Consider the following 15,363-nt stretch of genomic DNA (forward strand, 5'->3'; position numbering starts at 1 on the left):
GAGACTAGTACCAATTGATATAGCTACTAATGAAATCCAAGAGGACCGGGAAGAGTTTAGAACAGTGTTGGTGCCAGGAAAATCATAACTGAATTTGGCAATAGTGCAACAGTCCTTGTATGTTGAAGAAGACATGTCACACAATTCCATTATGTGCAGAATGTGTATAACCCCAAGGTTTTTTTTTCACTGAAGAACAAAAACAAATGCTAAAACTTTGCAGTTCCCTTGCCAGTCCTAAGGGTATTAGCTTGGAACATAAAGCTCACGTCAGTTTTCTTATGGATAAACACTGTGTCAAGGTGTTTATCTGGTGTTTATACATCTGGCGAATGTAACAACTTAGGGCTTGTTAAAAGCATAATTGCACCACTGTCACGGTATTTGTAGTATTAATGTTCTCAAATAGCTGCTGTAAGCATATGGTAGAGACTTGATGATTGTTCAATTCTGTCCATAGAACAGTTCTCGTATATTTTTTGTGGTGATAGCCATGCTGGTATCGTAGGCAGAAATGATTTTGGTTGTGCAGATTCTGTTCCCACATGAGTATTCGTTGGAAGAATGTGCTTCAATGTGCTTATTATAGTGTGTAGGAAGTCCTAGACTGAAAACTAGAATAACATTTAAACAGACAACTTTGTTTTTGAAATGCTTCTTGGTCACAGTGTTATAGACACAAGTCACAATAATTTCCTCCAAGTGTTTTGTCCCCACTCCATTTTTATAACAACTTATGGAAGTATATAACTAAACTTATCACTAGAAGAGAGGAATTTGTTACCGACTTCACCTTCCTATTAAGCTGTCAGCAGAGACAAATGGTTAATTTATTTTTAAAAGTTTCATTTTCAAAACAAATTTCCGTATCTAAAAAATTATTTTGCTCTTAAAGTTAATGTTTTTGGCCCTGAGGGTATGAATATGAAGCAAATATGCTGTTTTGTTGCAGTTGATTTCAGGGCAGTCTTTCTAGGTTATGACTGTTTGGCATGTAAGCCTTCCCTTAGACTGTGAAAAAATTCCTCTGTAACCTTGTCAAACTAAGCTGAAAGCAAACAGTTTAAATATGTAGCAGGTAACAATTTGCTTCTTTTGCTATGTTTTTTAAAATATTTTTCTATAAAATAATGATTTCAGGTCTTTAAAAATATGACAAATGATATTTGGCCAGCTCTTCAGTGCAAAACTCACGCTAACTGAGGTCTTGACATCAAAATTCTTGCTTTTAATATACTTTCAGTGCTTCACAATTATTTTTTTCCTCATACTTGTGTCTCTGAAATGCTGATCTGTTCCGCAAAATAATTTTTCAAAAATTGAGTTCTTCCAGAAGAAGTGATCATGATTGAATAGTGTTTAGGTCTACCACTTGAGAGCTCTACTGCCATAGGGGCGTTATTAATGTGATGAAACTGGGCCAGACAGCACAGTGTCAAAATTTGTGCATCCTATCTAAAACTATTTAATCACTATGGAAAAACATCACTATGCAGTTATAACCAGACAAGGTGAGATTTAATTACAAGTTTTCTTTAAAAAAAGAAGATGCCAGCAAAAGTTATTTTTATTTCAGAAAGGATGCTCAGCGTGTCTATTTCTTTCCAAGAGGTATCTGCTCATGAGCCTCTCTACTCACATAGAACACGAGACAAGAATTGAAGTTGTTGTGCTTGAGATCTGTCAAACTTCCCTCAAAGGAAATGTCCTAAGCATGAAGTGTTAGGTGAGAGGAGGAGAAAATGAGCTTCAGAATTAATCACATCAGAGAGAAAGAAAATGAACACAAGCACCAAATCTGGTAGCTTTAGAACAGCTTAGGGTTGAGGTATTTCTAAATCCATCTAAGACAAAATGGATTGACAGTCCCAGAAATCCATGCTAGAATCTAAGATTCCCCTTCCAATACAAGTTCCAAAACACCTGGCCCCACATTTCTTTTTGTTGGATGGTAGCTTTAACTGTTCCATACAAGTGGAATATCCAGTTGGAATTACTGAGTCAGCAGCTTCCTTGGCTTTCTTTTTTTGCATGGAAGTTTCCAAACATCTCTTCTGTACATGCCCATTAGTGCTTAATTCCTAAGCAAGCTGAGCCGTACAGAACTTGCCTGATGTCCTGTCACCCCAGCAATGTTTAGGGCACTCTCCTGGCACACTGGACATGACCTATGTACTCCTGTCAATGGATTGCCCTTAAAGGGGAATTTAAAGAAAATTAAAGTCAACTAGGAGCTAAGGCACACTACAGGAAGAGGAAATTATAGTTTGGGTTCCCTCAGACAGAGAAAAACTATGTTTTTCACCTCCTAACAGGTGAGCATCTTTAAGAGTGTGCTAGCGAGTAATAGCATCAATATTTTAAAGGGAGAGAATGACCATTGATAAATGTTGTGCAAAAACCTTTGAATATTTTCAAAATGAGATCTTCAGATATTTTACACAGAAATATGCCTAAATATGCTGCTTAGATGAGAGCCAAGTTATTTACCCTTAAGTATAAAATAGTTCTGGGCAAATGATTTTAGGAGTTTGGGAACTTAGCATAAAAAATAAAGGTGTGTTATATGATCATGCATGTCCTGGTTCTGATAGAAACTGTCTATACATTTTCAGGATGATACTGTTGAAGCTAAGTGCCTAAATTCTACATTAGATCTCCCTGTATCTCATCTATCATTAGTGCTCTCAGCTCCATGTTTTTACAACAGCATTGAAAATTGAATGAAGAAGGAAAAATTCACAAAATTGTCTGAATAATGGAGAAAACTACAATGAGACAGTCAAGGCACTTATTCTTGGATTATTCAAACAGCATGTGAAGAAGCGATTTGATTCTGGCAGTGTCACAGAAAGGTGACAAAGTCCAATTGCTAGACTGTGGAATCAGAGGCATGCAAATGACATACTTTCGATACTTAAAGTAACTATTGATTAGAGAATATACAGAGGAATTGTATTTGCTATCTCTTGATATCTACATATCAAAGCTGTTTACCTTTTGGAAAGACGTGCTTTAGCTGAACATAACTTACATTTTGTCAAATACAAGGTACGGAGGAAACTGGAAGTAATGAAAAAATGATCTAATGGTCCATTCTTGTTTTATATTTTAAGAATCCCAAATCTCTCCTTTTTTTATTCATTCCATATTGAAAAAGCTTTAAAGTAATACAAGACAGAGAATTAATAGCAGCATAAATTCATTGGCAAAAGCCATGTATAATAGCTTTGGGCACTCACCAAGCTGATGTGAGGTAAATCTCTTTCCACTCTGACAGCATAATATTTAGTGAAGTGATATTCTGTTCCCAGTATCTCACTGATACCTCACTGAGTGTGGCTCCAGGATCTGGGAATTTAGGGTAACCTTGAACACAGCTCAGAGCACTGGGAAAATAAGAAAACTTTGTCCTTGTATTCATTCTGATATCTAATATGCTGCTAATTAGATAAACATCAATTAACCTCATTATAATTCTGCAGGGTCTGCTATACAGATGGTGTGGTTGTGAAGGTGACACTGCAGTGCAGATCTCAAATTCATTTTTCTACCACTAAACAACAGGTATAAAATGAACAATGATAGACCAGCAGATCAAACCTAGTTAAACAGTGAGCTGCAATAAAGCTTTGAAAGTAGAATAACCATCCTCTATGCTCAGTCTGGGCTTGGATGTTATGATCTAAATCCTGCAACTCTTGCTGAGAACATTGATGGAGGTGGTTTGGGCTATGAATAGAACAGATGGCTCCCAAGACATCAATGAAAAAAAAAACACCTCAGGAAAGTTGCTGCACATACGTCTGGAGTCTTGGCCGTCCACATATTTCTAGTGGCTTCTTTCCTTTCCCTGTCATCTGCTGGAAGTCCAACGCCGAAGTGCTAATGCTGATGTCTGGCCAGCCCCGGTCCCTGCCCCCTCTTTTGCATACCCTGATCTCAGAGCTGCTTTTGCTTGCTTGCACAACCCGAGTCTTCCTCGAAGACTGTCAAGTGCCTTTGAGACCTCTTTTGTAATTCCACCCTCTCTTTCTCACCTTAACGATAATTGTTTGATGCATTAGTTGTTCTGGAGGTGAATCACTTGAATGACTCAAGACTTGTCTTTCCTTCATAAACTCTGTGGTTAGCCTGCACATTGCTGTTGTGTCTGTCACAGAGTTGTCTTGATAGCAAGGCCCATTATACAGGAAAATTGACTCATTTTCCAGTACAGTTAACCATCACTCCAAGCAGCATAATCCAGGAAGCCAGAAAGGTTTTCGTTTGCTGCAACAACTCATGTCTATGAGGGAGTTTTGTCAGCTCAGTTATCTCACTTGTCCAGATGGTCAAGTTGTGCAGTGGGGTCCTGGACAGTCGTATACAATACCTGGTTCAGGTTGCCAGAAGTCTTTACTCTTAAAAAGCCCCTTTGCAAGGGCTTAATCTGCCCTTGCAAAATTGGGCTTGCTTTAAATTTCTTGACCTCTTTTTTTTTTTTTTTTTTTTTTTTTCAGCATCTCATGGAATATTTCCAAAGTGGAAATATTTGTCCAGACTGAATGGTCAGGATGCAAGAGCAATTCTCCTGGGTTCAAATTGCAAACAACTACTTTTGTTTCAGTCTTGCAGTTTTACAGAGAAAGGATGCCCTGGCCATATATCATCAAATCTCTTCCTGTTGCAAGTCAAGTTGAAATACTCAGATCTAATTGATTTATGAAAATCCTGTTCTGCAAATTTGGCTGTAGATTTCAAGAGTAACAGTGAAAACTCACAAAGCATGATAGCAAATGGACACCATGAAAAATGGATATGACAGCAAATGCATAAGGCAGAACATGACTGTTAACAAGGATGAATATGTATCGACCTCCTCTTTCAGCTGGTGGGCTTTGCCCAAGGCATTCTTATAGCAGAAGCTAGCCCCAGACCTGAGCAGTTTTTTAATGACTGGTCATTAAGTGAGGTGAAATATAGCAGTGTGCCATCCAACATGCAGCATTCTTTGCAACTGCAAGACAGGGGTCCCTTGAAGCTAAAAGTGCAAAGGGAAGTCTGAATGAGTTTTTTTATATACTATATAACCCACTGCCAGTAAATATGCTTTTCCTTTTAAAAATCTTATAGGTTTATCACAACAATTGGTTCCAATCTAAATGCTCATTTCAAACAGTCATTGAAATCATTACCAGTCTTTTCCAATATTTACTTTCCCGTATTTTTAGGAACACTGAGGTAAGACTTCTGATCCTCCACATTGCACATTAGCTCTGACAACACTTGTTCCATCTGCCACTGAAAACAGTTTGCTTTTCACAAGGTCTGAATTAGTGTTAGGATTTCTTTCCTCTTTACCAGCTTACACTTTTCAACTGGTTGCATATATTAGCCCAAATTACATTTTTAAAATTCTTTGCGCAATTTGCTTTACCTCATAAACCTGTGACACTGCACCACATTTGGCCCATGGCACAAACAACTCGGCTCCCTTCACAGGAGTCTAGATGCTGGGCCTGACCAGCAGCACCTGCCTGAGGAGGGAGCCCTGCAGAACTGCGGGCTCTGGCGCACTTTAAGCAGCTCCACTGAAGTTGTATATTTTAGAGTAAGCATATGCTTAAACACTTGTTTTTGGAATTGTCCTGGAAAGGACCTTTTGGAAGGCCAAGTCCAGAGCTTTTCAGTTTACACCACATAGGCGAAGAGGCCAGCTATGGGGCAGCAGAAGGCACAAGCAGCTGCAGACCTTGGTCTTGGTCCTTGGAGGCACTTTGTCCTTTCTATAGGGTGCCCGGGTGGAAAAGGGAGAGAAATGAGCCTTCTCCTTAATCTGGCTGCCAGACAAAGGGGCAGAGATAACACTGTCATTGCCACCAGTGCAGTGGTGAGAAGGGTCCCCGAAGTGTGATTTGGCCCTAAAAATATTTACAAAGCTCCTTTTCTCACCAAGCAATGAGTAAACATAATGCTGGATCCTGGGAAGTGTTCAAGAGACCAAGTTATGCTTATATTTCCTCTCAAAGAGCAGCAGAGAAGTGATGGGAGATTTTTTCCAACTAAATAAACGTTTCAGTATTCAATGTATTGCTAATACACTGCACTAGTCTGTTAACTCAAGATATCTTTACAGGTCAGACAGAGCGATGAATGTGTCTTCTTATATTCACTGCTGTGATCATGCAACGGAAAGGAGACAAAGTACAGAAATGTCTGACTTTTGCAATCTCAGTGTGCCTAACATCAAGCCTCCAGAAAATGTGAGTTGGTTTTCAGGTGTGTTGTTTTCCTGAACCTATTGCTTATCATATAATATAATATTTTCTCATTAAGCTTATATTCCTGGTCTGCACAGAGCTATTATTTTATTTTATTTTATTTTATTTTATTTTTATTTTATTTTTATTTTTTTTTCTAAGTCCTGACCCACAGTGTTCACTTAGGTATCATAATCATAATAAATGCTAGAGTAACTGATTAGCTCTTTAAAGTAAAGATATTCTTAAGTAGGTATCCACTTAAAAGAGCCTGCATATTACTAGGTATTCAGGTAGAAAGGATTTGCATGTGCTCTTACTTCTGTTACATTTACATGCACCTAAATTGATCCAAGGTTGTAATAATATACAGATTTTTTCTTCTTTAATTTAATTCCTAAATGTGCATTTTGTTCAATCCATTTTACCAATTTTAAACAGTTCTTTTATGCTACACAGAACATGAGCTCATTCAAACTAACAGATTTTGTATCAGCTTCGGAGCTATTTACTTGATCTTTTTTATGTGAAATTTGAAATGCATTACATAAAGTGCTATACAACATATTAAGATGCACTTTTTCCAAAATTAATTCCAATCCCAGTCTTAAGGATGAAGTATTTCAAGTAGATAATAAGTCAGTTTTTGCTTTGTGACTAGATCTTTGTAGGACCCCAAAATTTGATTTTAAAAAGCTTGAATCATCGTAGAAATGTATGATCATAACTGCCTATTTAATATAAATTGTATTGCATTGTATTGTTTTGTATTCTGATCTGAGTTCAGAGTCATCAAGATAACATTTGAATGCTTTGTAATAGTACCGTAAATGGCACAATTGTTATTTAGTACATATGGGTAGTCTGTACATGTTTCACTCAGACTTTAAGTGTGATTCATCTTATCAAATGTCACATTTGTGATGCACGTGTCTAATCATAACTGGCCTCTTAGACTCGTTTTGTAATCAGTGGAAGAACAGTAAATGGGTATGATTCATCTCATTCTAATACAGATGTCTACAATAACTCATATGAATTGTCCCAGACATAGATTTTTCCCTCCATATCTCTAAAGGTTAGCAGGAGAATGACAAAACCTTGTTGCCCATTTTGCCACAAATCTTCTGCTATAGTATGGTAAATTACATTCTGCTGAAGCATGAAATAACAAATGGTGGCTTGATTCAAAAAATTTTTGCTACTTTTCTGTACCAGAAATATCAGTGTGAGCAAACTGATTTCCCAGTGTTACTGACTTTGAGTAGTAGTTTGAACAAATCTTTTGATATAAATAGGATCACTCAAGCAGTACAGTACGAATGGGCTTATGATCAGGTATTATATCAGGTTACTCATAAAATGATTCTCAGCTGCAGCTGGAAATAAGCTACATACCTGCACTCATTATTGCTAAAAGGTTTAGTCACCCTTTTATGAGGTTCATGCAGCAGTTCAAGCCTCTGCAGTGTAAGGGTGGTCACAAACTGAGGACGGCTTCGCCATAGATCCAAGGGAATCTCAGGTATTGAATTACAAATTCAGGTTTCCTTTGGAGAAACTAAGTGTTTAAATAGTGTTTAAACATAAAGTACAAGAGACAGACTCCCTTGCTCAATCTTTAGAGCCCGTCACAGCAGACTTTCTACCTGCCAGAAGACTGGAATTGCACCAAGGTTTTCACAGACTCATTGAGTGCTTTTGTCACCAGACTGTTCATTGTTGTTGCTTACAGCTCTCACTCACAGCAGATTTCATTACAAGCTGTTTCTTTTCCAAGAAACAGATGGTATTTTTCAGCAGAAAAATAATTAGTAAAATTTTTGAACCTGTTATGCTGTAAAATGGGAACTTTTCACTTGACTGGAGTCTTGAGCTGACTCACTGAAAATACATTAGTTTTTTGAAATATATTAATTTATGTTGAGTTTTGGAGATAATGACTGATAACTTATAGGGATGTACCCTGAGATTTTGCTATGTGAAGGATTTTGCACTGGAGAAAATGAATGCACAATTTATAATAGCAATCTTCCTTAAGAATGCCAGCATAAACTGTCATTTAAGCTCACAATATGTAGATCTGCAAAGAATTTCTAAAATTGCATGGTGCTCCATTTCTATTTATTTCAATGTAGCTCTGTGAAGTGGCTAGTTAACTTCCTAGTGGTGTATAAAATGTACTGCCATTTAAGATTTACTTTAAAAAGCTTGTATTTCAGAATTCCCTATGAAATATTGAAACTTAGAGAAAGAATTAATAGAACATTTTAATTTGTGATTTGTGCTGGAGGTAGTTGGGTAAATTCAGTTACCCTGTAATTTGTAAAAACATTAAAACAAACAAACAAACAAAACAACATTAAAAGTGTTCCAGCTAGAACAGAAAAGTCACGAATTTTGCCTAATATGCTCCATTAGAGAGTTGGCTGTTAAAACAATGCAGAAGGCCAAAAGACACAGTAAATATGTCTGACAAGTACATAATCCATGTTGCTACAGCTGGGCTAGAGCTGGTACTCAAGTTAGTCCAATTATCTCTACTGGTAGCAAAACTCAAAGTCAAGGACATGCAAGGAAATACCTAGAAGTGTGCAGGTTTCTTCAAAACTTTATGTGCAGTAAAATAAAGTAAAACTTTATTTATTCAGCAATTAATTTTTATCTTCTAAAATAAGATGGGAAAATGGCAAGGCTAAATATTTAATTAATGTAATTGCAGATTTATAAGGATTAGTCCTTAAAGTCCAGATCCTTGCACATTTCTTTTACAGCAGAATCCTGAACAAGATTTCATTGGAAAAAAAAAAAAAAAGTAAGTGCATCTCTCTTTCTGCTTGTATAGCTCTAATTCCAAAGCAGGTCTATCACTATTTCAGTAGGGTTTTTTTTTTTTTTTTTTTTTCCCAACCACACAAATCAGAAGGTGTAGAAGACAGTGGTGAAAAAGCCAGACCCACCCCTCCTCTCAATTTTCTTTATACCACTAATGCTTAGTGAATTTTTAGACTTTACATATAAACTTTAGAGAAAATGGCATATTTCCCAGGAATGCAATTGTTAGTTCTCTCTCCAGCTAAAAGCAAGGATTTAATTTAATTTTTCTTGTTTGTGAGCTTTATTTATTTAAATAGAGCAGATTATGAGACTATTCAAGTTACTTTTGTTCTCTTTTGCTGTTGGTCTAATGAATGGCAGCAGTTAAAAGCATCAGAAAAGAAAAAAATGGAAAAAAATCCTCCTCAACTTTAAATGAATCCATTTGTTGTTAATTATTTTCTCTCTGTTTTCCTTCTTCCTTAGTGAAAACGCTTTCAAGAAGACCATGTTCTGATTCTTCAAACACCGAAGAACTGCATTTTCTTCCTTTCTTCTTTGTGTTACCTTCTCTCTCTTGTCCCCTGCCACTATTCTTGAATGGACAAAAGGGAGAAAGGGATGGATTCTAAGGGCTGAAGCTACAAAAGGTCTGAACAGGATGAGAAGGCATTTCTCTCTGCTCCCTTCCCAGAGCCCAGGGAAGTGGGCCAGCCGCAGGCAGCTGGCACACCCCCAATTCCCTGCCCAGCCTGACCAAGTTCTTCTGTCCAGCTCCATGTTCCCAGCCCAGAAACCCCTCACTGGGAATGGCTGTCTGTCCGGGACACTTAGTACAGTGGGTCTTCACTTGTGCTGCTCATTTTCAAATTTTTCGTCTCCCTACTCCTCAGTAACTCTTTTAACTTCTTGATGATTAATCCTATACCAAAATTATCTTGCTCTCTTTCTCTTCATGGTTCATACAGTAAAAGAATTAGGAAATCTGGGCTCACAAGCAAGTCTTCCATTTTGATCCTGTATCTTAAGCCACACAAATGGCTTGAAATCTGGTCAGAAGAATCTTTGCTGAAATTTCAGCTTTATCTGACTAATTTGCTGCGGTGATGGGTGCAGGTTTAAGTGTCTTCAATCCTCCCACTTCGGCTGGAGTTTCAGAGCTGGCCAAAGCCCTTCCAAATCTCAAACCATGAGGGAGACAAAGCAGTACATTATATCACAAAGCCAAGATAATGTTTCTTTGTCTTCAAGAAGTGATTTACAAAAAGTTAAGGAAATAACTCTGATATTCTCATTTCTCTACAGGAGACCAGAAGATAGGCCTGTCAAAGTGTTCAAGCATGCTCCTAAATCCAGATGAATTGAAAAGGCAGAAACAGGTGCATAAGTATTTTGCTGAATCAAAGCTGCAACTACAGTATATTTAGAAAAGATAATGTTTGCAACATAGAAAGATCTGTTTTTTTCTAAAATGACTGTGTCCACAGGAAGGTAAAGGACATCTCTATATGCTCTCTAACGTGATTTATTAAACACTAAGAATATTCCCTGGCAGAGCTTGTTGCACTGCTCAAGAAGACAAGGAAGTGTGGAGACATTGTTTTACAAATCCCATGCGGAAAGAATTCTTTAAAATGAAAGTCTCATTGAAACAAAATGTCAGAAATACTTATGATAAAAGGAAGAAACCATTACTTTCGTCTTAAAGACCTCATAAAAATACTTTTAATAAGGCTTTTGTTATTTTTTCCTTTTCAGTACAAATGGCCTAAGCAAAGCATGAGAATGCTAATCTTCTTATCCCTCCTGTTACATAGGGTATTTTATGAAAAAAAAACACATCGATGAAGTTTAGAGCTTGAACTAAGACTGGAGCCAGTGGCCCAGACAATTCAGTTATGCTATTACTTTCAGAGGTTCTTCTTTTCAGTTTGTATGGTAGGGCACCAATTACAAGATATTTTTATTCTCTCATATCTGTTCAAACAGAAAAAAATATTATTTTTTAATTTGGCATCAGGAGCAGGTCTGGGTCATTGTTAGCAACATGATAAAGGCTCAACAGTAAAAAAATAAATCTGCATAAGGACAAAACTAAAGCTTCTTAGAGTATCAGGAATGTTCTCTGGTGTGCATCTTTCAGGTCTTGGTGATTAATTCCAATTGCATCCTTTGAAATAGGAAGGTACGATGGCAACCAGCCAGCCTCTCAAAACCAAAATGCATTAGAATGACAGCAACTTCTAAACTGGAGCTTGGCGAGGTGCTGGGAGTGATGCCATGTACTGCAGGGCTCAGATGTGCTTTGACTGGAAGAGTGCTTCCAGCTTAGCACCACCAAACCCTGTTATGTTTGGGAGGCAGATGGAGACAAGCAATCTGCCACTGCCATCTGTAACCAAACCCTTGCATGAAAACAGAACTGCTGTGATAAAGTCACAGCATATGTCCCCAGAAAAGATTGTCTGTAAAGTCTGGAGTCTGCTTTTCACACTTCTGGTGTCCCTAAAACTGACCCACCAGTGCCTTTTGATTGTTCAGCATTCTGGTAATAAAGTGTTACCAACTGAGCATAACTGTTGTCTATATCTGGAGTTTTCTTCCTCTCTTTTAGAATTTTTTGAAAAAGAAATCCAAAAATAACTCAAGTATCCTCAGTAAACTGACTTCCCTAGACATGAAATTTGTGTGATAGATGTTTGATTGAAGCAGTATGGTTGGAGAATAAGCATATGCGCTCTTATTACTTTGAGAAGGTGCCTGCCAGGTCCTTCCTCTGGCCAGGATAATAACGGCTGGTGATACAGTATTCTTAGTGCAGACAGTGTGTTTGAAACGGATGCCCAAAACTGTCTTGCCATTAACTATTCATAATTGTTAATAATGAAGAGAAGGCTGACCAGATTAAACAGTAAACGGGGAGTTACAAAGACTAGCGTTTTGTGGAACAAGATATAGATGGGTGTTTAGAAATTTATACATGTTTATGCTAACATTTCTAAGTGCCTAGTATTGTGTTAGATCTGATGTTAGTCCTTAATATATAGTTCATAGATTACTAGTTAATATACATCACTAATAAGTTAATGAATTTTTCTGTTCTCACTTGAGTTAAACTAAATTAATTCAGTTTTTCCATGTGAAAAAACCTTCACTGCCTTCCTTTAAGCAATGGAGAAGGTAGTGACCATGATAGTAAGGTCCATGTTAGAAGACATCCTCTTTCTTTCTCTCTCTTTCCTTTTCTCTTTCTCTTTCTCCATCCATCTATCCATCTATCTGTCTATCTACCTATCTCTCTGTCATACTTAATGATTTACTGTCCAACTGCTGCTCACTGTAGTCTGAATATATGTCTTCAGGTGCCTTGACCCCTCCACAGTGCAGCCAAAGAGGTTTTTCCGTCAGAGCTCCTGGAAGAAAGGTGGTTTATGTACAGAAGTGGCCTCTTCTTAAGATGTGATGGCAGAAGAAAGCAGGGCAGTATCTCATCCACAGTCTGGGCATCTGCAGCTCAATGGGAGTCACAAGGCAGCCCAGCCCTCCCTCGGTGAAAGATGTTGTCATCTTTCCTGTGTCATGTGTTCCACAGTGGGTTCGAAGATCACAGAGTAGGATCACAGATTGCAACCTCCAGAGTGCTGTAAATACGTGCATAATAGGCCAATTGGGATAGGATGAGAAGTTGGGGATTAACTGCAAGTGTGAGGAGGTGCATTTTAAGTGTTTCAGATTCACCAAGTCTCAAAATAACAAGACTGTAATCATAAATGGTCCTAGTGAAATGTTTGGTCCTAGTGAAACTCCTGAGATAAGAGCAAGTGGTCTAAAGAGAGAATATTACAAATATGATCCCACAATATGGTGAACATCAAATGTGAAATTCTGTCAATATCATTAGATTTTTTAACATTTTTTTCCCCAATTTTCTTTATTAGCTGTCAAGGTCCTAATAATATTGTTTGATTACATCTTGGTGCTAGGAATCTTGTGGTTTAAGCATCGGCAACATGCAGGACTTCTTTCCTTCCTGAGACAAGTAAGAGTGCATCCTGGGCATGCATCAAGTTCCTCCCAGTACTCAATGTAGTGAGACCACTATTGAGCTCTTCAAGAACTAGAGACCCTTCACAGGGCTGTCTTGGAAGCAGGGATTTTGAGAAAAGAAAAGTGAAGGCTTATCCCTGAAATGTACAGTTTTTAAAAAAACTTAGGTTTAATAATTTCCAATGACGCACACTGTGAATTCACTTCTTTATTTGCAAGGACGTGTACAAAGGTTAATTCAAAAGTAGTTTTCCTCTGAAAAGGTCTTTTATGTCTCTCTCCTGCCTTCAATAGCTGCGGGAATGAGTGCCAGATGAGACAGCTGTATATCTACAGATAAAAATCGAAAGTTACCCCCTTCTGAGTCATCAGTAACTAAGTCTCTTGTGGTCATTAACAATTTCCATGACTTCACACACAATGTCCTGAATGTTTGCAGCAGTTTTTTTTTTTCTTTTACTACCAGAGGACTATATTTTTGCTTAATGTCTACTTCTGTCTCTATACATTTGGTTCTTCTATGTACAAATAACCATAAAAAGGCAATGGCACAATAATGAAGAATATTTTTGCAGAGAATCCCTCCTCTAGGAGCAATAACTTTTCAAATAGTGGAGCAGATCATCTTCTCACACCAACTTTACACTGATACAATTCCAGTGACAAAGCCACTTCTGAGTTACGCTTTGATGAAGGAAGTGAAATCAGGCCTATCTACAGTGACCAATAAAATTGGTACACAGATAATGCATTTTTTCAAAAACTTGACTTCAGGGTGTTTTCAATGTGGTTGACATCCTGTTCTGCCATCCTTACTTCCATGTTTATGTACCTCCGGAGATGCTTCTGGAAGTTCCCACTGAGCAGGATGTAGAGAAATGGATTAATGCTGCTGCTGACATAGCTGAGGCAGATCGAGACGTAGTAGTTCACGTAGGAGATTAGGGTTGGGTGTGAAACCTGAAGATTCACAAGCTGGATCACATGGAATGGGGCAGCGCTTACCACAAACACAATGACCAGAGCGAGCACCATCTTAGTGAGCTTCATGACTCTTTGCCTGGGGATACTGGTGTTGTATCTGCAAAATAAAAGGATCCTAAGCATGGAAATTCAAAGTGAGAAAATGATGTCATGGATTGAACATACTGAGGAATGGCAGTCATTTGAGACCAAAATCACCTGCAGTGCAAGCAAAGATCAGCTCTCTCTCTTTTTTTTTTCTTGTTTTTTTATTTGCTCATTATTTTTTCTTCTGATTAGGCTGAATTTGATGCTATGCCACACAAATACGGGAGAATTGTTTATGTATAATTGATGAAACAATGACAATTACTTCATTTAAAATGTTTGCCTTTTTTCAACATGAAAGCTGTATAGTTTTGCAACATGTTTCAAAACATGGCTATTAGGAGCTTAAGGAGATGAAGAAGAGAAGCAAACAATACTCCTGCCTGAGGGATTAAAAACCACACTAAAGTGTAAATGAATTACCTTTTTCATGGGAAATTGGTTAAGTTGAGATCCAAAACACTTAGTCCTAGAAACAAAATTTGCTGACAAGGAGCTGGGAAACTGTATTTAAGCTTTGTTTCATCTGACAATTTTGTTGTGTTGCCTATGCTTCCTCAGGCAGCCTGTGCCTCCCTGTGAAATGTGGCTGGGGCCTCCAGGGTATGGTGGCTGCTACCAGACCTGGAACCCATGTCTTCCCAGCATTTCTTGAGACCTTGTTGGACAGATGCCCTCCTGCAGCCAGAAGTGTAGGGTTGAGCCATACCTTTGTGCTCTCCACAGATAAGCTGAGGACTTCTGCCATAATTTTATTTTCTGATTTTAATCAGTTTCCTTCAAGCTATCTTGCTTCTTCCACTGAGTCTCATCCCTTATGGGGAACTTAATGCAGCATCAGAAGCACAGAAAGTCACATGGTGCAGGGCCCACATGCCATTTTAGGGCTATTCCTTTTAGCCTGTTACAGGCTAGAAGCTTACAAAACTTACAGCCTGAGCAGAGAATCTGAAACAGGAAGAACAATGAATAGCACTTTACCTTTCTGCTTTCTTGTTTTGCTGATAGGTATCTCATGTGTAACATAAAATTAAAATGTAGCAAATAAGTATCAGTGGCAAAGGAAAAAAGAAAGTTGTTATAGTAAGATAAAGTGTATACCTGTAAAAGAAAAGGCAAAGAGAAAGAACAATGTGATTACAGGAAGAAAATCTCATAAATGTAAAGAAATAAAATTACATTTTCA

At 37.8% G+C, this 15,363-nt stretch overlaps 1 protein-coding gene across 10 annotated transcripts in view; it reads right to left on the reverse strand.

Moving 5' to 3' along the window:
- Positions 1-13,110: 13,110 nt before the first annotated feature.
- The window catches only part of MCHR2 (melanin concentrating hormone receptor 2), a 29,506-nt gene continuing 27,253 nt past the window's right edge, over positions 13,111-15,363 (reverse strand). For 6 of the 10 annotated variants that reach the window (XR_007708100.1, XR_007708102.1, XR_007708098.1 and 3 more), the window contains one exon: positions 13,111-14,187. Coding sequence is in view for 3 of the 10 variants with exons in the window: in XM_050709960.1 (XP_050565917.1) it covers positions 13,863-14,187 (325 nt within the window). In the remaining 7 variants the exon portion in view is untranslated. Of the gene's footprint in view, positions 14,188-15,158; positions 15,279-15,363 lie in introns of all 10 variants that reach the window. The other 4 variants (XR_007708101.1, XM_050709963.1, XR_007708099.1 and 1 more) reach the window with 2 other exon arrangements.

The sequence above is a fragment of the Cygnus atratus genome, chromosome 3 (assembly GCF_013377495.2).
Source record: "Cygnus atratus isolate AKBS03 ecotype Queensland, Australia chromosome 3, CAtr_DNAZoo_HiC_assembly, whole genome shotgun sequence".
Taxonomy (NCBI): Eukaryota; Metazoa; Chordata; class Aves; order Anseriformes; family Anatidae; genus Cygnus; species Cygnus atratus.